Raw genomic sequence first — 23,404 nt, 5'->3', positions numbered from 1 at the left:
GCTTTGTCTCCAGGCAAATAAATCATCTGGATGAGATTGTTGTTTTTTCTGCACTTGGCCAATCTGAAACAAATGACGCTGGTGATAACCTGGAACATTTTTCACGATCTGCCTCGCTGGATCCAAGGAGAATAAACCCCGCATCGGACATTAGCAGGCAGCTGTGGCTCTATACTGTGCAGATGCCTTTCATCATATAGGCTCTAGCCTCTCTGCTTCTTATTCTCTCTGTAAGTCTCTTTTGTCTTGTTCTGTCAGTCACAGGCTTTCTATGTCTATTCTCTCTATTCTTCCTTCCCTGGGATTCCCAGCGGTCTGTGCCCGTGCAATGCCTCCATCTGCTCTGTGCCATGCAGTCATTTGGCACAGCAGCTCTAAACATGGCAGACTCTCTTTCTCCGTCCTCTGCAGAGTGACCTACTGAAGATTGCCTTAGAATCCTGAATGAGCCCATTCACAACAAGGCTTCATATACTGAGTGCTAGGACACACAAACTCATGTACATGTACTCATGTACTCATGTCATGTTAGGAGGCATGTTTCTCACTTACATTACCTTTAGAGCTTTGACGTAACCTTAGTTCTGCCATCAGTCCAAGGTACATGCAAAATTCCATTCACACAAATTTAAAAGAAAATCTTGTTTCTGCTATGACTACAAACATTTCTACCATTTTTTGTATCATTAAAAAGGTATGCTTTTCCAATGGTAAAATTGTGCAAGGCTGTAATTTTAAATTTCCATAAAGAAAGCCCTATCAGGTTAAAACCAAAAGCAGAAATACATGGCACAGAAACACACACAGCAGTGTCGACATTTCATCATTTGTATAACCGTTTAAGAGGGCAGAGTGAGTTTCAACATTTAACAAGTAGTTATTTGTTTTGTCATTCATGGGTTTTTTTGTAGCCCTTTCAATGGAGTTGCCATTTTGCAATGGAGACAGAGAACATGCCTGTGTTGGACAGAAAATGAGCTTGGAAAACCTTCACTCCCGTTATTCTCCTCCTGGGCAGGCAGAACTGGGCACATTGTCCCTCAGGGGAGGAAAGTCTTAATGAGCACAGTTTCGCGGGCTACTCCACAGGTGCAGTTCATCTTGACTACTTTTCCACAGTTCAGATGATGTAAACGTGCACCTGTCAGACCAGCGACGTGACAACAGTTTCCACAACGGCCAGAACAGGTATCGCATAGCTGGACGGTCATGAAGGAGGTCCAGGTTTGCTTACACGCTTGTCGGTCTTTGCAGCCTTTAGAGGAATACATTCACCTCCATGTCGCCTCTCCTCTTCTACTCCGCTCCTCACATTCGTGCGCACACACTCTGTATGGCTCTGCACATCTGTCATGTTGACACAGCTGCGGCTATGAAGGGAAGAACAGTGCTCCAAGCGCTCTATTTTTCTTCACTCAACTCTACAAAAATACTCCTTCATTTGATGCTAAAAGTTCTGAGAGCAGGAAGCACTCATTAGCTGAAACATGGGCTAAAAGATTAACATGTGTGGGGAGTGCTGTGTGGTATATAAATCATTTGGCCTTAATAAGGTGGACCACATTTCCATCCAAGGAATATTTCACTGTTTCCAAATAAAATTATTTTGTTTCAGCCTCTTGACTACTTCTGATTAACACGTTTGACTTTTCTTTTAAGGATGAAAAATATCCCTTCTTTCATCTTTGGTTCCAAGGGCTACATTTCTTTGTGTTAACTCATTTTGTTACCTTGTGGATGGATGTCTTCTCTCCCTTCTCAGGTACCTCCTCTGAGTCAGAGCAGGTGTAGACATCGCTGGGGTTATGCAGGGGGGCAGGGCGTGGCCGGTGCAGGGGCTGGAAAGTGAGCTGGGTGGTAAGCATGTTGCTGACGGCCCGCAGCGACGTGCAGGTGTTGGGTGGGAGAGAGGGGTCAGCCAGCAGGTCTGTAATTAGTCCATGGGCTTCTCCCATCACTGCTATGTCCACCATGACAGTTGTGCCTGATGACTGTAGGATGACAAGGAGACAAAGAAGAGTTAATCATCATTGCAACAGTAGCTGATGTGAGCTGATGCTAATTAACGGCTGAGTCTGATAGCGGCCGTGTTCCGCCTCGATGGCAGGCATGAAGAGCGGGTGTGTAAACTATGTCAGCAGCTCCCTTCTGAGTGTATAATGTTGTTAACTGTAACACTTGAATTTCTTTTGTTGTTTATGCTAAAGAACTGGTAGTCAAGCTATGCTGAAGGTTAGATGGTGTTTTTACATTAAGACAATTTCTTTCTTAGTGACTACTTTTAGGATAAACTGGAACATTCTGTCACGGAATTCATGGACTGAGAAAAAACACTTCCAGAAATCATTGTCTGTGAACACAAGTCACAAAGATGAAGCCATATGCGAACATGATTCAGAAACACTGTTTTTCTGGCCAAAACACACTTCAAAAGCCTTCATGTCTGGTGGCATGGGGGGTGTATTAGTGCCTATTCAGCTAGCTCATCTGGAAACGGAGCAGTCTTTTTAAGGAAGGCCTTTCATATTTCAGCAAGACACATAAAGCACACATAAATCTTTCACCAAGTGAAGACATTTCATGAGATGAAAAATCTAACATTTTTTCTTAAAATGGTAAATTGTCTCAGTTTAAACATAAACATTACATATAAACATTTTCTATTTTCCATTGTGAATAAAATGTGAGTTTATAAGATTTGCAAATTACGGCATTTTACACAGTGCCCTAAAACTTTTTTCGGAATTGGGGTTATAAAACCTTTAAAAACTATAAGACCTGTAAGTCCTAGAATTAAAGGGAATCCATTGACATGCCAAATAATCACTGGATGTTATTTGGCCTGCCAGTGTCAGTGGCTAATATTTATCTATGTGTCACTTTATGTGGATAAAGATTCAAAGATGAAGACCTTAAAACTTGTTAATTACTTTTCATAATGAATGAATGAAATTCTGTATTCTCTGGCACAAAGTGGAACAATATGGATCGTTGTATAAGTTGTTATTCTAGCAATTTATTCTGTGGTATCTGCCAAAAAATGTTGATTTTCAGTTTTGAATTCCAGTGCATCCTTAAGAATTTGAACTTTTAAATAAACAGTTTGGAATATATGAATGGCACGTCTTTATACAGCACTCTGCATGTAGTCACTAGACAACATTAATCTTTGGCTCTCTTCCATTGTGTCTTTGTCCTGTCATCCTCTCCTCTGCAGATAGCCACCCTCCCTGAGCCTAGTTCTTCTGCAGGTTTCTTCCTGTTAAAAGGGAGTTTTTCCTTCCCACTGTCGCCAAGGCATTTGCTCATAGGCGGTCATGTAATTGTTGGGGTTTTCTCTGTGTTGTTGTAGGGTCTTTACATTACAATATAAAGCGCCTTGAGGCAACGGTTGATTTGGCGCTACATAAATAAAACCGAGTTGAATTGATTTGATATGCATTGAATTAATGTCATGATGTTACCGTATGGTATATGTAAGTGCAGTGTTGGTGGCTTGTGCGTGTGTTTCAGAAGTGACTAAATAGAAATTTGGGATTAAGTATATATTCAGGATTATGCATTTTAATTTAATGCTGTCTTTCTACGGGGCATTAAAACATGACTGAAAAATTAAATGAGACAACAATCTATGAATAAAATCTTAAGCATTAAAAATATACTTAACATGAGGTCAGATCTTGATTTTCCTGCTTTCCAGTGGTGTCTGTGCATATAATCATTAAAAACAATAATTAAAAAGTTCAAAGTCATCAATTGCTTTGTTCAACTTTTACAGCACATCTTTTATGTAGAGTGACGCTGCGAAATCCCTTGAAATGTGCGTTCAGGAAAAAACAACAACAACATCAGAAAACAAATTATACAAATGCTAAGTAGCCAATCGCATAAATAAACAAGATCCAAACCCAACACATAAAGATATAAAAACAAGAAATAGTCCTTTTTGTGCCACTATTAAGTATAGGAAATATATTCAGTAGTAGTGTTAGACTTTGCCAGGGTTTGTTTTATAGCTGTGGTGTTACACAGGCACACATACAAACACGCAAACTTACATCCACTCATAGATCAAAGGCTTTATTTTTGCCTTATATGGCTCTTTTTTAAACATGAGAAGGAGGAGTACAGCGATGTACTTCACAGTAGTAGACCTCAATATTCTAGCAGCCTGTTAACTATCCGCATAAGTTTGAAACACGTTCAGCACAGATGTGGATTACTTGATCCTTGTTGAATGGACTCATTAGCAGTGTCTCAAATAGAATCTGACCTTTGGCCTCCTCACTCCTGACCTCTCAGATGGCCAACAGCCATCGTCTGTTTCTGACCGTCTGCTGCACAGCTTTCAAGGCATTGGCGCTGCGCGAGTCGGCCTTGTTTTCACAGGGTAAAGTGAAAAGTTCACAACCCACTCTTAATTGCTGTGCCTTGAGCAGTTGAACAACCACAGCTAAACACAGGTCAGTCCTGGCTGCCAGCTAATTTATCTAATAAGCCCACGAGTTCCCTTTTTCCCCCAAAGAATGTTATCAGATTTTTTTCTCCCCCCAGTGTCCCATTCACTTTGACACCAGCTGCCGGGCACCCAGATTTATTTTATTTACACTGGCTAAGTAGCAAGCGGTTGACGTTAACAACACATGTGTGTATACCTTTCATTCGTCTCCTCTTGTGGGAACAGAGAAGGTCTCGCATTTTGTTTTCCTAGTATCCTATCAGATAAGTTGGTGTATTTATACACGTTTTCCTGTTGGTCTGCAAGAATACAAAAGGCATGTGTTCTCTGAGTTTAAGCAAAGTCCTCCACATAGGGTGACCCACGCATGATGACACGCAGACATCCTATAAAAAGGCGAATGGAACACTTCTGGACAGATCATCGTTTATCCCCGCTGCCCTCTGTTGTCCCACTCACATTTCCTATACTCTTTTACTTTACACTGCGAGCATAAGATGTAAACACCTGTCTTTCAGCTCATTTATTGCTTGATTTAAGAGTTCGCTAAATAGGGGGTTAAACAAAAGTATGGTGGCTGAAAAACATCTGGCTGGACAAAAACAACAGTGATCCTTAGGGGGTCTCAGTGGCTCCAAACGCACATGCACGTACACACGCAAACTCATCTGCTACTTCTGCAAACTCCGTCTTTTGTTTTCACGCGACAGCCGCGACTCCGAAGCGAAGTGAAAACATAAAGAAGGCACTAAAGTCTGATAAGTGAATACAGAGAGAGCATCATTTTAAGCATGTAATGCAAGGACAGATGAACACTCTGTAAGGAATATGAACACTGCATGACTAAGTGGCCATAAGAGGATGATGAAAGCACTGGGTCTGAAACTGAACTTAGAGTAAGCAACTTAAAGCTAAGAGCAGGACATGAACATTCAAGTGCAGTGAAAGACTCCAGGTGCTGGGTTAGCGTTTGAGGTGGGAGTTTTTGGACACAGTGGAATTCGTAGTATTTCTATTACTCGAAAAGCTAGCGAAGCCTGTCTGCTACAACACTTAAGCCATTTCCTTGCTCTGTGAGACCTATATAAAATGCTATAGACATGAAGAGTTTAAACTTTGAGCTATTAAAAGCTCATTGTAGGAAACATAAAGAATGTGAAATCCCAACTATCCCTGCCTTTCAGCTTTTACTTATGCCTCAAAAGGTGCGTCTTGCCCAGAAAATACCTCCCGATGTTCCCAATGTTTCAACAGTCTGCAACATAACACTTGAGAATCATCAATGGATGTCCTGGAATAGATGACATTGTAAGTGAGTTATGTAATATCCAAAAATTATATAAGCACTTTGTGTAAAGGTTAGATGTTTGGTCTAATTCATAGGCCACTGCCATAGCTGCAACAGCAGGCTTCACTTGGAGACAGATTTGACCGCTACAAAATAGACCTTGCCTGGGAAAAAAGCACTTTGTGTACAAAAAAACAAACAAACAAAAAACGAATCTCCAAAGATGTTATGATGAAGCATTTCTTCACTTAGACACATGCGTGTTTGTAAACTAAATAATGATAAAATATATTCAAACAATGGGTTTTAACATTTAGGAATAGTATATCGTACATATGGTTATTCCTTTAAAAAAGAACTTTTGCTATTGTCCTTCACAATTATTAAAAGTTAAAAATTTAGAAAAGTTTGCGCACTTGCTAAGAGTTCAACAAGAAGGTACGTGGTGTCATTAATTATTTAACAACAACTGAGCCAAAAAGCAGAAGCACTGTGTGAAAAAATAAGTGCGCCCCATGATTCAGTAGTTTGTCTAATCGCTTTTACAAGCTGCAATAACTTAAATTAATCATTTTCTATATGACTTTATCAGGCTCTCACAGTTGTGGAGGAATTTTGGCCCATTATTTTTTACAGCGTTGTTTCAGTTTAGTGAGGTTTACGGGCATTTGTTTACACATAGCTCTCTTAAGGTCAGCATTTCAATCAGGTTGAGGTCTGGACTTTGACTGGACCATTGCAACACCTCGATTCTTCTCTTTTTCTGCCATTCTGTTGTAGATTTGCTGCTCCACTTGGGATCATTGAGCATACATATCACAGCCTGGCTGCCTTAGTAATTTGAACACAAATCTTTTAATATGTCAAATAAAATCCTTACTAAGAATAATAACGAGTTGTATTTACTAACATACAGTTTCTCCAAGCGTTGCAGGGTCTGCTCTTGGGATGGATTTGCTGGGACGTTCACGCCTTTGCTAGGATGTCCACTTATGGCATTGTGTTAACTAATTCAGTTAATTTTTGTTAAATAAATAATGAGACGGTGTAGTATGCTGTGTTTTGGAGTTGATTTGAGGCTGTATTTATCTCAATAATCTCTCAAGACCTGCTAAAGACTTTCTTTTTTGCAGATTTTTTTTAATTATGTCCTGATATGCAAAACCATAGAAATTAAAGAAGGTGTAATATTTTTTTAACCATGACTGTAAATGCAGCTTGCTAACGAAGTTTGTTGAAGTTATCCAATTACTTTGCACTCCACTCTCATCTAAATATGGCTACTCCCAGCTCTCAAAAGATCCTGTCAGCCATAATTATTTAAAAGTCCAAAAACCAGTGGGAGGCCTCGTGCTGGTTAAGCTCATCTTTTATTTACAGTCTATGTTAACTAAGTTAATTTTGCTGACTCGATAGTTGTTTAAAAATAAACAAAAAGGTTCAATTTAATCACAACAACAGTTGCCTCAAGGCTTGACAAACGTGGCTACACTCCTGCTTGTAGCTATAAAGCATGTTTTGCATTAACCTTTTACAAAAAGCTTGCTGATCTTAACCACCAATTTATCCTCCTAGTTTGATCACAAAATTACCAGAAATGTGTGCCCTATTAGTCACACACTCCGAACTGTTAGGGGGTTGACATGCTACATTAGGTAAACCTGACTACCATCATCAATAAACAGAATTTATGACTGCTCAAAAAGCTAAGTCATATACTAAACCATGCATGAACAGTCTGTTATGACATTGTACAATGAATAACAGCAGTGCACATGATCAATGGTCTTAATTGTTTATGTGAACACACTTTAGAACCGTACATCAATAGCCATGCCATAGATTAGCACCCGAGCAGCAGTTCATATAAACTAAACTGAGGGCCATTCAAAACAAACCAGCAATCATTCCTGAAGAGTGAGAGTCTGTTTGTTTTTCTCTGTACTAATATATGGCCTATACTCAATTGTGTAGGTAGGTTTAGCTCTAGAAATGTACCGCAAAATACAATGTGTTATTAGCGAATGCTTCTTAGTCGGGGTTAACCTGAAGGTTGTATCTGACCTCACGAAAAACAGTTAATTTAAAGGCCTATGACACTATGTTTAATTAATTTTAAATATATGCACAAACTGTACATTTTGGAGAATTAGCTGTTACAAACAACATTGCTGACCAGTGCAACCACCCAGAACAGTGGAAATATGATTACTGGTGTTCCTGCTGTGTCCCCATGTCTTTTGCCAAAAACTTTGAGGAGGACAGATGAAATATACTCGGTGCAACAAACAAAACCCTAATCCTTCTGTCTAATGAAGATTATTAATGGAATACACAGACAGGAAGGTCACATATTTGTAATTTTTGAGAGAGTCCACTTGATGCACCTTTAACCTCTCGGCTCACTCATCTAAACATACAGTCATCTGAGCCTCCAGTAAAGTAACAGTGATATGTGGGCCTCTGAAAATTGTGCAATGGTGAGAATATAATGTGTCCCAGAGGGAAGCTAAAGGTCCGGCAATAATGTAAGCAACTCTGCTTTTCATAAGGTACATATACTGCAGAGCTTATTTTGCAATTAACCCCACGCAAAAAAAATAAAGAAAAAAAAGAAAAATGGGAAGAGCAAGAATGTGCTGAGCAAGAAGCTGGGGAATATATCTGAAAATATTTTAGTGTGTTCCTTACTTTGACTTTATTTACCCAAAACTTTGATCACCTTTGAAATAATCATTACCATGCAGTTTTCTGTTTCAGCGGTAGCGCAGCTAACGTAATGGCCTTGATTGCATCTGTCAGGTTGGATTAGGCGAACAGAAGCTAGGGAGACGACGATGTTCTCTAGAATAACAGAGGAGTGATACAGTATGAATCACAGCATAAGGGTAACACAAAACTCCACTGAGACGCTCCGAACTCCCAGCCAAAGCTTGTGAAGCAGCACTACCCTTCTCACTTTCAGACCAACGCTCAGCCCCACTGCGACACAACTCTCCTCACAAACCTTCCGACTGACTGAGCCAGGTCTCCGGCTCTGCAGCCAGGGTACAATTACACGCTATTATATATTTTATTAAAACGTGGCTCGTCGGGGAGGTTGTACGAGGTATCAAAACAAAACAAAAAAGCATAACTGCCTCATTTATGATTTACTGGGAAAGGTCAAGCCCACTGACCCTTCACATTTTTCTTCCACATATTTCATTGTGTATAATTCCAGCAAAGGAGCCCACTAATATAGCTAATATGCAAAAAACAGAAGCTGTGAGACAAAGTGGTAGAGGCAGAAGCTAAAAAAAAGAATATATAAGAATATATATATGTGTGTGTGTGTGTGTGTGTGTGTGTGTGTGTGTGTGTGTGTATATATATGTGTGTGTAAAACCAGAGGTTAATGTATTCATCATGAGCACATCAGTGCACACACTCATGTATTTAGAGAATATGAGCAGATATACTAAAATTAAAAGTAATTTGAAAAAACTAAGTTTTAAAAGTGGCAATTCATCTATATTATTCCATTTTTTATTTATTTTTTTCAGGCATTGGATAGTCAAAAGCACAAGTAGTTCAGTGTTTTCATTCTATATCACCCTTAAATTCACTCTTGCCACAGGACACCGCGTAATGAGAAAATAATCTACTAGATTCTTATTATGGGACCAACCAGAAAGACGTCAGAGAAATTTTCCAACTTCCAAACTTGCAGTTTCAGAAATGTTGATCGGTGTTTGAAGCGCTCACAGCGATTTCTGAAAAATCTTCGACATGACTGCGATGTCATAGCTCCTCTGCCTCACAGACCACTCTTCCAGCCTTGCTGTAATTTAGAATAACATCCACAAAATCTGGGCCTACAAGTACTCTTTTCTCCGATAATCTCCTCGGGTAATATTCCAAAACCGATGTATCTCCAAGTTGAATACAAATATTTAAAAAGCTCTTTTCCATACATAACTTCACTGTCAATTCCTAAGCTAAAACATCCACCGCAAGCTTTGCACGGGGGAAAAGAAAAAAAAGAAGAAGATGTGGTTTGGAAAATGAGCCTGCTAATGTGTGCATGTTGGCGAATGCGACGCAGTGGAGATCAATCAAGCGCTCCGGTTCTCTCTGTGTGATTTACACACGCTATGAGGTGCTATAGTGAAGTGCAACCGGCCTCTCTGACCGACAACGTGGTCCAAGACAGCGGAGCCAAGGGAAAATAGCCACAAGATGGAGAGAGATGCCAACATAAGCCCCGACTTCTTACATGTCTTGTCAGTCCTTGGACTATTACAGGATTCCACTGACGAATGCACTGCACTAGTCCAAATAAAAAAGACAGAACTGACCACTGAATCTAAATGGCAGCTAAGGGAATGCATCAATCAAAAAATATGTGCTCGCTTGCCTCGGACAATATTTTAAGAGGGTAGCATGCGATTGAAAATTTCTTCTCCGTGAGGGGAGCGGGATTTTACTGTAAGGCTGATTTTAGCAAAACTGCATTAGCTGTATCTCTTGTTAAATTATATGCTGTAATTTTCAAGTCTAACCCTGCTCTGTACAGTTTTTGACACTATCCCCCCACTCTGTCTTACCCTGAACTACAGCTTTTGCAACATCTGTTGCTACTCAAGCATACATCGTCAGCAAAGACACAGTGTCTATTTATTTCCAAAGGATATCCTCCTGATAGGAGACCATGCAGTACAGGACACACGCATAGTGTATACGGCCACGCCAGTGCCAAGGGCATTGTTTGTTATCCGTGTCCTCCAGAGTCCTGCCCTGTGGCACTGTAGCAACTCAATACATAAATTTAAACATACACATGCGCACACAAAGATGGAGAAGGTACAGTAATGTCGAGGATGTGGCTGTGCCTGTCCTCTACGAGCTGCGTCCCCTACACTGAACTATTCCCTTGATCTTTGGTGGCTTTCGTAGCTCCTCAGAGCAAACTCACATGCACGCGTCCTTTAAACTAACAGTGCAACAAGGACACTGGTGGGAAGAGAAATGCTGTTTAAGCACTACTAAAATAAGTGGGTGTGAACAGGCCAGTTAGCGGTAGGGTTTATGTTGTTTGCGTCATTTATAAGGTGCATGTAGGCGAGTGCTAGAGATCGGGGATGTAGATCCTGTTCTCTCTTCTCTCTTTCTCTCTTTTTCTTTTTCTTTTTCTTGTGGACACTGCTAACCTGTGATCCTCGGGAGCCTCTCTTGTGGTCCCAATCCGAACGGGGGAGCATCTGTGGGAAACAAAAACAGAAACATGTTCAAACCACAGTCCTGCACATCCTGTTTCTGTTCGCTTCCTACAACAGCAGCAGTGCCACCATAATGCAGATAAACTCTGCTCAAGCAGAATAGAAAGGAAAAAGAAGCAAAGAAGTGGAAGAAGTGTGGGGGAAATGGAAACGCTCATAAAAGCAAAAATGGGTTTTGTCTATTTTTTTCACTTTCCATTAAGCACAGACGTCTAATGCAATTTCACAGTCAGGTTTGGTTTACTTTAGCTCTTATTCACCGCCTAAGGGGCTGTTGAAGGCTGAGGATTTTTACGCTGTTTAATTACCAGCCACTGTATCCTCCCACAGGCCTTGTAAACCCGTTTTCCACTTTCTTGGGAGTAACTAAATGCAGGAGTGCAGCGACTGTCACTGATGGTTGGTGGGCACACTGCAGAGCCAAGTCAACGTTAGCCACCCCTCTGCCCAACTGGCTCTGTTAGGGCTTTCTGCCCCTTAAGTGAGAAGTCCTGAGAACCCCAGCAGGCTGCTTTGACAAATTGCTGCTGCATACACTGAGGCAAGAGGCTCCAGCATAAGAGCCAATTTGATAATTCAGGTGTAATTTACTGTGTCAGTGTAGGTCATTGAGTTGTGTCATGCTGTGAGTAAAAACATTAGGAAAACAGTGGGTTTTCATTTGCCGGTGCTGTGGGCTTGTGTGGGCAGCGCTGTTGTTTAGCTTTTTCCCCCCCACAGTGCTGCTTTGTTTTAAACAAATGCAATTTTAGAGTTATTGTTACTGCTGCCCAATTAGGGTAATTTAGTTTTATTTTTTATTTTTTCCTTCTTGTACCTATTAATGAACTGGGATTGTACCTTCTTAATAAACTGGGATTTTACCCCCACTACACTTTGGAGGCCAACAGAAAATGTGCTTTTTTATTCACAGCATTTAAATTTTTATTCAAAAAAATTTGTTAATTTTAAGTGTCATTTTTTACAATTGGGAAAAAATGCCTCGGTTTACGGCCAGGTGTACAAAATCACTGAAAAAAATTAAGCAGGTTATTGTTTTTGTTACTGAGTACTTCAAATCTAAAGTATGTGTCTTTAACGTTAAATAATTAATAATCAATAAGCAGCAATCAAAAATAAAGTTTTGGTAATAAAGCTTCTGGGTATTATCTATGAACAGTTTCACACTTCATCTGCACTGCGTGGGCACGGTTTAATCACATGTGATTGACAGTGGCCAAAATAAGCAAACAACCCTCCAGCTGTCACCACACTTGAAGTCAAGTATTGCTAAAATCCAGCAAATCCTTTTTTCCATCTGAGCTCTACCTACTTCTAAATTGTGAAAAAAAAAAAAAGAAGAAGCAAAGACAGAAACTTCTCATGTGAGAAAACAGAAGCAGCTCCAAATTTGGGAGAAAGTCGCACAGGATCCATCGCTCATAGTCAGAAGTAGTAGGTTGTTTAGCAGTGAGGGGAAACAGTTTTTAGGGCTTGGATTTAGGAGTCACAACAGCTTTAAATTGCTTTAATAAGCAACAGCTTTGACATATTTTGTGACGAAATGTAAAGTGCAATCTGCTGTTAAGTTTGTGGGACAGTTATTGTATCGCTCATCCTTTTAGTCAAGGTTTTCACAACAATGGGTACTGCAGCACAAAATGTGGTGACCGTGACAGAGAGCAAACAAGGTCACTACTATATAATGTAAATCGCTCTTTAGGTGCAGCTGACGTGCCACAGTTTTACAGTTAGGATGTTGAATAAAACACAATATGAAGGGTTTACCCAAAACATACTCTTGTGCTTTGGCAATGACTGTATGCACGATGACATCTGTGAGTTGCTTTAAACTCCTTCGAGCTTGAACATACTGTCTCATGCACTAACAGAGCTATACTCGATAGAGTACAAAAGGAAAGGCGTATGTTCATGCACTGGATGTAAATCACTGTAGATAATAGTATTAGCCAGTCAGTGCTATTTGTCTTATTCTTTACAGCTCTAATGACAGCTTTTCTTACAGTATGGAGCTGGCAGTAGGCTACTCTACAGTTGCTCTAGAGTCCAACTCCATTAGAAAGTCCTAGTATCAGTGAGTCTCTCCAGGCGCACACGAGTAAACAGCCTTTCTGTTTGACGATCTTATATAACCCAACCTTTCATCTCCTTGCTCTGAGAGACAGACATAGACTATACAGAAGTCTACACGCTGCCTTTGATGTGCCAAAAAAAAAAAACCCCACACACAATACCTAAGCTGAGCACAACATTTGAGTCGTGCCGATAGCCTCTTGCGCAGAGTGACTTCCCCGGCCACAGAAGTTTATTTTTTCTGAGAGTACTCAAAAAAAATGTTAATACATGTGCATGTACAGTAGCTGCTCTTCTCAAACGGTGGGTGCAGTTGGATGCCAGTATGTGTGTGTGCGTTTAACCACAGATGGAAAATCACTTACGCTTTTAAATACAAGCTGCCAGTGCTAGAATAAACAATAAGCAAACAAATGCACACACATCATCTGTTTTAAAGAGGCAAAAAGCAACAATATGAGTCTATAAGAAAAAGAACTAGATGATTAAACATCAGTGTATACAATCTACAGCAACTAGAAGAAAGAAAGTAAGTCTTGGTTTTGCTTTATGTTTGCTTTGCTTCGAAGGGATCGAGGAGAGTGGTCAAAGATAATACTTAAAACACACGAAAGGTCACTGGCAGTATCATTTCTGAAGATGTAAAACCACACATGAATGATTTCTTAGATATCTCCTGGTTTTCGTGGACACTGTCCAGTCAGCATAACACAGCTGAAGCAGTAAAACTTTCGAATGGACTTGTTTTTGTTCTAAAGCTCCAGTACACCTACTGGGAAAAATAACAACTTTGTAGAAGTTGTGCCCTTTGTTTCACCCTCTGATTCATTATTCCGGGCCATAAGTCAGAATAAGCCAGGTCTAATGGTGGTGATTTGAAAGTAGAGTCGTCTCTTTCAGTCTTTCTGCTGTAGTTACCTGAATAACATGACGCACTCAATAAGCTCCGAGCCATTTTTATGAGACTGTTGTTATAATCTGAATGAGTGGTACTCCTCAGTAATAGTAATAGCAGATTACTTCACTTTATAAGATGCAGCCAGACTGAGGCTCCTTCCGCAAAATAAGCTGGAAATAAGTAACAGGCACAAGTAACCATATTACACTATACATTCAGTCCTTCTTGCATTTATACTACTTGCCAATTGGAGTGGGAAGGCAATATTTTCAGTTGTGACAAAAAGCTGACACTGTCTATCTGCCTGACCCACAGGACCTGCTATTTTGGTTCCTTTATTTGTAGCTGCACATAAAGTCCAAAGGACTGGCTGAAGGTGAATTTAAACCAAAAGGGTGAGGTGGTCAGTAAAGTGACTCTTAGCCAGTCACATCTCTCGTCTCATCGCTCTGAAGGAAGTGCACCAATCACAGTGAAGCACGCCAACAATAGGTGGAAATAAAGCGTAAAGAAGCTCTTTAAGGACATCGGTCTGCATGGTGCAGAGCAGCATGGCATGAACACAAAAGTAAAATCTGCAGCCAGAGAGAGAAATGGTGTGAGTGCTATTTAAAGTACACAGCACTGATAAATAAAACCGCACTAACCAATTTATATGCTCGCGTCTCAGCTATTTTAGTTTTATTTCTAATTATCTCGCGTAAATAACTGATCACATTTGACTGTAAAATGCAGCGCAGCAGGATTTGCATCATAACGCATTACAAGAATGAATAAGGATGCTCTTACACTGTAATGGGGATCAGCCAGGCACAATATCCCAACCAAGCTGTGATCTCATGGCTCAAACAGTACCAGCCAAGTAAACTCCCAACCGTCCTCAAGCATAGAGTGTTAAGAGGGCAGCTGTGTGGATTCCAGTATACAGAAAATGCCCTTTCTACCACCATGGCACGCTGCCGTGCCTCTGAGGTGCTGGGCAAACACCATGGTGTCAAAGCACAAACAAACTACTGGAATATGCTTGTTGTTTCACTTGCTCCCGCCAATATCCAGCTGAGAACCACATCTCTGTGGCTGTGAAGCGGTGGGAGCTGCAGCAGCAGCACCTATAGCACCACTTTTACTGTGACCAACCAGAAGCTTCACAGTAAACACTTCCCACTGTTATCAAGTTAAAAAAGATGATTTTGAACAAGGATATGGGTTATTTCCTTTCTTTTTTTCATTATGTTCTGCATATTTATATAATAGTGTATTACGTAATATCCTGTATATGTGTATATATATATATATATTACTCATATATATACATTTGTCTGTGGCTGCTCGGGCTGTTAGAAGCTGGGATGAGAAGTCAGTGCCAGCCGATCACCCTGTTAGAGAGGAGGGAGGGAGAAAAAGAGCTGTGTCCAGATCTTTCAGTATGTTCGGGCTAATTAAGGTGCTGTTGTGAGGCCAAAAGATCAGTCTGCAGGATTTCCAGTGAGCTTGACCCAAAGGTTTAATGAAGCACCTCTGTGTCCAATTAAACTCTCACTTACAGTTAGGTCTGCAAAGTCATGAATTCACACATATGTCCGCTACACACGCACGCGCACTCGTTCATACATGAGCACACACCCACCGCCTCAAGGTCTCTGAGTATTTCCTTTCTTTATTTTCCTTTGTTCTTTTATCTGTGCACTGTGTCAAAGATATTCTGATGTCTGTAGTGTTTGACTAGGACATCCCTGCACTCGCTTTCACTCTAGCTGACACAAAGAAAGTAGGTCAGATTCTACTAAGTCTTTCTATGTGAAAGCTTCAGAAATTATAGCGGCTTAGCCCTAAGGACACCATCAAGGCAACAATCAAAGAACTTTATTCTCCCTTTCATGGGTGTTAGAACCACAGTAAAACTCTACTTTGCTCGCCCTACCTTTGACAACGAGGTGTAGTCTTGTTTTACACCTGCAGGTGGAGGTATTCTCATGATTAGTGTCACGAGCACGGTTTCTCCTGGGACGCCCTTTGAAAAGTTTTGTTTGTTTGTTTTATGAGTTTTAGAGACATTTTAGAAAATAAGTTTATTGTGATAACAAATATGCAATAATATCAGGATTTAATAATGGTAGCATTTGGAACATAACACAGAATTTAGACCAAATCATATAGGGGTGTTCTCAGGATAAACTTTAATATCTTAATTATCTACCAGCTACACTCTGGACACATGATCGATCTGCTTGGTCTACCAGGGGCTTGTTATAATTTCCTCGCCCTGAAATCTAGACAGATAAAGTCCATTTAGCTCGGAGAATTGGACCCATGTTAATGATGAAAGTAATCATAATGGTGCACAAGTGTGTTCATTAAGGTTTTCTTTTTACCCTGTATTGTAATCTCTACTGTCTTTTTCTTTAAGCAAGCTATCATATGATTTAAACATGTCTTTGTAAACTTTAATGAATATGTCTTAACACAAGGTACTTTCAAAAGGATAAAAACCAAAATTAAAGGGTGATAGTTTAATCGGTATGTGTATGCTAAAGTTTAATGAGAAACTACAGCCTGTTTAGGCAGACACAAAAAAATTGCGATCCAAACTGTGTGGCTCCTTGTCCAGGTGACTGCAAAAACCTCACCCCACCTTCTCCTCTGCCACATCCGTCCCAAGTGTAGCAGTTGGGGAGGACTCTTATAAATCCTTCTCTGCCTGAAGGCTGAGTTGAGCGCATGGAGAGTCATTCCTATTCATGCTGGCTAATGATTTACAGGTTTTACCGTGGGGGTCAGTCATCGTGGGTCATTTGCGTCATCGCTAGAGGGAAGGGAACTATTGAGGTGGGCTGCCAAGGGCAGGGGAGGGGGCTGTGTGCGGGGAATGAGGAACATACTTTATTAGCACATGTACATCTAAATGTGTGCACACACTCTCTCGCACACATTCATTTTCCTGCAAAGCACTCAATTAATGAAGAAAATCACCAAAAATTTTTTTTTAAAAAAGCTTACAAGCTCAAGCATGATCCCATGACATATTTCTCACATTAGTCCTGCATGTGCACACTGGCTTTTCCCTCTCCCCTCTCTTGCCTGTGACATGTTCTTACTCAGACGCTTATAATTTCAAACGTGTGACTAATGGGATTTATCCTCTTTATGTTTCCTGGGAGAGACTTTGGCTGATCCTAGAAGAAACCCACTGTATGAATCTTTGCCAGAGATAGATCTGTCAGTCTCTGAGGGTGAAAGCACACACGACAAGGATGCCGTGACCCAGAGAAAACCTCAGTGCGGGTACCCTATATTCTGACCTAAAAGGTTTCAAAGACAATGATATGAAATATGTCAGACAGACAGTGAAAATCTGTTCGTGAAGGCCTACATTACTGATACCGACTTTACAGACGTGTTTCATGAGTAAAATTGACACCTATTTATTTATTTTTGCTAACATTACACTGTTTTTCCTTGCTCATGAGCTCCCAGCTCCACACAGGCAACGGGGTGAAAAAGAGGGGATCTGGCTGGGCAGACCTGGCAGCCTATACCAAAAACAGCATGCCAAAGCCATTAGTGTATAATAGTACAGTCAGGATTGCTGCTGGGTCCTGGAGAGCTGAGAAGGGAGCGCAGCCCCACTTGTTTGTTTGTTTTACAAGCCTTTACTCTGTTCGGTTTGCAAGGTGCCAGTGGGCTTTGTGCGGTTTAATTCCCAACTGATTTGAACAGTGTACAGTACGTCAACAACGGTAGCTGTGCTCAGGAAACAGCACACTTGTTTTGAAGGCTTATGTCAAACAAAATCAGTTACGACATTAAAATTCATTTAAATACTTTCATTTACCATACAGATAAATAAAGCCATGGCTGTGGGGTATTTTCCCCAAAGGTGACTACACCTGCGTATTGAACAGCTAACCAGAAAGATATTCTCTCTTACGTGCTTCTTACATGATCTGAACTTTCATTAGAGAATAGAAACTGTACATTTCTACTTTGTCTTGCAAAATAATTTGCATATATAATGAAGCATATGTGAATTACACATTTGTGTATGAAAGGCCAGATGACAAAGAATGTCAGCAAATGAGAAGAGTTAATCCAGCTTGCTCTATTTTGTTGCTCAGTGGTGTTTTTTAAGCCATGAAAAATGGTCTCAGACAACAGCAGGAGTGGGTGTTACAGTGTTCCACTGTAAAACCTTTTTATGAAGCCATAAGTCTGACTGGGACAAGAGGCAATATTTCTTTTGGAAGACGCAAAGTATGTCAAGCAGGATTTTCAAAGTTAATGAACAGATGAATAACAAACCTATTCCGACCTGACCTTTACATGAAAACCAAAGAAAACCCCACAGAATTTCTTAACTGGGTTATTTTTGGCTAAATAGCGATGCGTGGAACTGTACTCTTTGAAATGACTCTTATCTGGCTCGAGAATACAAATTAAGCTTTGCTGCAAGATAATTTCAGATTGGGGAAATGCATGTTATGAAAACACTAAGGGATTTTTTTTTGCATGCATGCATTCTGCCTCCAGAGCATACATTATTTCATCTTTTATTCACAGGTCTGACTCAGCAAGGCCTGTATTCTGTGTTCTGTCTTTACTCATCAGAGAGGGGGACCACTGAAACACACAGACAAACACACCTACACACACACACACACACACAGACACACACATAGACACATACACAGGCACACAAACAGTTTCAGCATTTCCAGTAGGGATGGGTACCGGTATCCGGTGCCATAAACGGTAGTAACCAGACCGAAAAGCAGCGCACATTTCGGTGCTTTATTTCGGTGCTTTTTTTTCCTGAGATGTCATACACTTTGGATTCTAGCCAATCATTTTACCTTTGCAAGCGTAGTAGGCGGGCCCAGGTACGTAGGTTCTTTTAGAGCAGAGCTACAGATTAAAAATTCCCAAGGCGAAGCAGTCAAAAGTCTGGCTGTACTTCACAGCAAAAGATGCAAACTCAGCACCCTGCAACAAGTGCTTTAAGGTGATACTGTGCAAAGGAGGTAACTCCTCGAATCTGATGAAACACCTGGCGACGTATAGCATTTTGTTAAAAGCCGAGAAATGCGCCGTATTTGATAGCTTGCTGCGAGACCTCACACCGGGCACATCTACTGCGGGTGGGTTGCCTGTTATTGGACCCGGAGTTAGCAACATCCCCCAAAAACCCGAAGAGGAGAATCCTGGCCCCTAGCCCTGCCAGTGTAGCAGAAATGATGACGGATGATGATGGCAGCAGCAGCCGTTCTTCTCTGCGTGAGTCGCTTAATGTTGTCCGTGTGTGATTTACGTTGAGTAGGCTAACCACGTTATTAAATTAATGCATGTAAGGTGAACTAGCAAACACCGTTGTAGGTACATGCGGCTGTCTTCTTGTTTGATGGCAGATACTCCCTTCACCCTGGCCAAAAAGCCTAAAATGACCAAAGAAAAAGTGGAAAACAGCTGAACATGAGAGGTTTTTGGACCAATTTTGTGTTCTCCATTCTTTAATCACCGGTTCGAGCACCGGTTCGAGCACCGTTTAAGCACCGGCACTGTTTCAAAAGTACCGGTTTGGTACTGGTATCGGATAAAACCTAAACGATACCCATCCCTAATTTCCAGTCCCATCAAGATTCCCACAGGACTTCAGTAAACAAACAGACAGCAATTGTCCGCTGAAGCATTTTAAATCCTTTAAATGCCTTTAAATCACATCCCTACATCCTTTATAAATCACCAGTGTTCAAACATAAACGTGCAGTCGGGACAGCCCCTATGTACTGACTAAACGTGTGTGTGTGTGCATGAAAGTGTGTAAATGCCAGGCTCAGATAAACAGCATGTATGTCTGCATGGGGAAATAAATCTTTGCTTCCTCTTTTTTGCAGGTAGCCCGTTCAGGTAGAAAAGGCTCACATCAACCCTCTGGCAGGTTTGTCACAATTAGCTTGTAAAATGGTTGCTTTGTCAATGAAATTCCCATGGGGTACTGGGCTCTAGTTCCATGTATAGCGTGAACTAGAGGTTCTGAGGAGACAATGACGGTACAGGTCTCTGTTGAGCCTTTTTTTTTCCTTAACAAGACAAAACATGCGGCCATTAAGAATGACCCATCATGCTAATGCCTATCCTGGAAACCTGGCTGGAAAGCAAACAGTGGCATAAGTCAGGGGAGATGCTGGCTGTCCTCTGGGGAAATAAGCTGCAGGCTCTTTGAGTGACAGAAAGCCATCTTCTTCAATCACACCCTCACTGGAGCTCACCGAGGCTTAGCAAGCAATAAACAATACATACTACCTTAAAGCTCCCTGTCTTGTTTGCCAGTGTGATATATGATGTGTTAAAAAAAGACACATATTGAAGTAATGATATGCTGTCACTCTGCTGTGTAGTAGTTTTGCCTTTGGCAAAGCTACCACATAAAGCATGGTGATAATAGAGCTCAGGTGAAAAGTGACAGTAGTTCTATGACTTGACCACCCAGAGTGATTCTTCAATTCAATTCACTTGAGTTTTATTTATATAGTGCCAAAAAACAATGACAGTTTTCTCAAGGTGCTTTATATTGTAAGCTAAAGACCCTACAATAATAGAAAGAAAACATAGAAAAAAAAAACAACAATCATAGGACCCCCAATAAGGAAGCACACTGGCAACAGTGGGAAGGAAAAACTCCTTTTTAACAGGAAGAACCCTGCAGCAAAACCAGGCTTAGGGAGGTGCAGCCATCTGCTGCGACTGGTTGGGGGTGAGTCGATGAAGACAGGACAAAAGACTTGCTGTGGAAGAGAGCCAGAGATTAAATAACAAAAAAAAAAATTAAATGCAGAGAGGTTTATAAACACACAGAGAGTGAAAAAGGTGACTGAAGAAGAAACACTCCATGTATAGAGGAATCCCCGTAGCAACCTAGGCCTATTGCAGCGTAACTAAGGGAGGATTCAGGGGTCATCTGATTTAGCCCTAACTATATGCTTTATCAAAAATGAAAGTTTTAAGACTAATCTTAAAAGTAGAGATGGTGTCTGTCTCCTAAATCCGAACTGGAAGAGGGGATTGAAAGCAGAAGAAACTGCGTTCCATTCTACTTTTAAATACTCTGGGAGTTCAATTGGGGTGATACAGTACTAGGTCATTAAGTTAAGATGAGGCATGATTATTCAAGACCTTGTATGTGAGGAGCAGGATTTTAAATTCAATTCTGCTAAATTCAAAAACGACTCTAAGATTCCTCAGTGTTCCCAGAAGTCCAGGGCAATGTCATCCAGAGTGTATAGCCGTGAGACCAGTTTTCCCGTGCTTCACTCGTGTACGTAAGTTTGAAGAGGAAAAAGAACTCCACAGGACTCCGACGTGAAAAGATGTAACAAAAAAATTATTCCACAGTTTGCTGGTCATCTTACAGGAGCGGTCAGGTTTAACTTATCCTCAACAAAAAAAAACCTACTACGGTAGGAAAACCGTGTGGCTCTGTTCTCCCCAGCTGCCGCGTATTTCTTAGGATGCCTGGGTCGTTGACCCAGGGTTTTTGAGTTTATTATATTATTTATAATTTCTAGTCTTTGGGTTTTTGTTAGAGTCATGTCTTATGGTTTGTCTCTGTGTAATCCTTAGTTGCTGTCTCCCCTGTCCGCTATATCCCCGTGTCCAGTCAGTGTCTGTGTCTGCCCTGGTCCCAAGTCTCTGTTCCCTCTGTTGTAGTGCCTGCATGTGAGTCTGTGTCTTTTGTTCAGTCTGTGTTATGTGTTTCCTGTTTTACTTTGAAGGTCTCTGTCTTATCTCAGTGTGTTCAGGTTATGCTTCCTTGTCTCGTCAGTTCTGATTTGCCACAGCTGTGTTTCCCTCCTGTTGTCCATTCCCTGATTGCTCCCTCTATGTATTTAAGCCCTGTGTTTCAGTTTGTCATTGTCGTGATCTACTGTTTATCTAGCTGTGTGTTCTGTCAGTCTTCCGGTGTAAGTTTATTTTGATATTTCCAGTTATTTTATATTTGAGTTTAACATTAAAGCTGTTTTGAGTTCAAGTTTTGCCTCCGAGTGTCTGCACCTTGGGTCCTATTCTTGTCTGCACACAGCCGTTCCATAACAGTATTAACTTTTTTTCTCTCTCTCCCCCCTCCCACACCGCATGCGCTCATTTGCATACATCCATGACGTCCGGATTTAACTATAAACACAAGCCTTTAAGACACATGTATTCACGGTACTACGTAACCAAGCCAACACAGCAATAAAATAATTTTAGTTCCACCATAAACATGCATTTACTTCTTAAATTATTAATTGCACAAACAAGTTTAACAACAGCGAAATATAAATACTAAAATATATGAACTACATTAACTTGGCTCCCACACAGAGTAAGAATCTGGCTAGAAACCACATTTCTGTAACCTCGGGTTTACCTGAATTTAGAAGGTGAAAGCTTGAGTCTATCAAGGTCTTTATGTCTTCAAGACATTTCTGTAGTTTAACTAATTGGTGTGTGTTATCTGGCTTTGTGGACAGATAAATTTGGGTGTCATCTGCATAGCAGAGAAAATGTATGCTATGCCTTCTAATGATACTGCCTAAGGGAAGCATGTATAATGTGAACTGAATTGGTCCTAGCACTGAACCCTGGGGAACTCCATAATTAAGTGTGAAGAAGATGCTCAATTTACATGAACAAATTGGTGTCTATTAGATAGATATGATTGAAACCACTGCACTGTACCTTTAATATCTACAGCATGCTCTAATCACTGTGATAAAATATTATGGTCTACAGTATCAAACACTGTACTGAGGTCTCAGGTACATCCTGAGAAAGAAAGAAAGCATTGGTGAATTCAGCAACGCAAAAAGATCTGGATGTCCACAGAAGACAACAGTGGTGGACGATCCCAGAATTATTTCCATGGTGATGAGAAACCACTTCAAAATAGCCAACAAAGTGAACAACACTCTCCAGAAGGTAGGCGTATTGATATCCAAGTCTACCATAAAGAGATGACTGCATGAAAGTAAAGACAGAGGGTTCACTGCAAAGGGCAAGACACTCATAAGCCTGAAGAAGAGAAAGGCTAGACTGGACATTGCTAAAAGAAAAAATATTTGAAAAAAATGTTTAAAAAAGCCAGCAGAGGGAAAAACATTCCCGAAAGTATGGAGAAGGCATGGAACAGTTCACGATCCACAGCATACCAGATCATCTGTAAAACACGGCAGAGGCAGTGTGATGGCTTGGGCGTGCATGGTTGCCGGTGGCACTGAAACACTAGTGTTTTTTGATTGACAGAAGCAGCTGGATGAATTCTGAGGTTTTCATAGACATCCATTCCCCAACTCTCTGTGAATGGTACTCATGGCCATTGATCAGTGGCCTTTGTTGATCAATGGCCATGAGGATTTGCATAATTATGATGAAGGAACTGACCTCCCAGC

The 23,404-nt window shown here is 40.8% G+C and overlaps 1 protein-coding gene across 2 annotated transcripts in view; it reads right to left on the bottom strand.

Annotated features, from left to right (window-relative positions):
* Positions 1–23,404, bottom strand: part of LOC146382832 (cGMP-inhibited 3',5'-cyclic phosphodiesterase 3A-like) — an 83,138-nt gene that overhangs the window by 25,100 nt on the left and 34,634 nt on the right. For both annotated transcript variants that reach the window (XM_084933775.1, XM_084933776.1), the window contains exons 2-3: positions 10,940–10,990; positions 1,731–1,991 (exon numbers count right to left, since the gene is read on the bottom strand). In XM_084933775.1, the coding sequence (XP_084789901.1) occupies positions 1,731–1,991; positions 10,940–10,990 (312 nt within the window). The remainder of the gene's footprint in view (positions 1–1,730; positions 1,992–10,939; positions 10,991–23,404) is intronic.

The sequence above is a fragment of the Perissodus microlepis genome, chromosome 7, assembly GCF_051167445.1.
Source record: "Perissodus microlepis isolate ML-2025 ecotype Zambia chromosome 7, ASM5116744v1, whole genome shotgun sequence".
Lineage (NCBI taxonomy): Eukaryota > Metazoa > Chordata > Actinopteri > Cichliformes > Cichlidae > Perissodus > Perissodus microlepis.
This window is presented reverse-complemented; position numbering and strand designations above follow the sequence as displayed.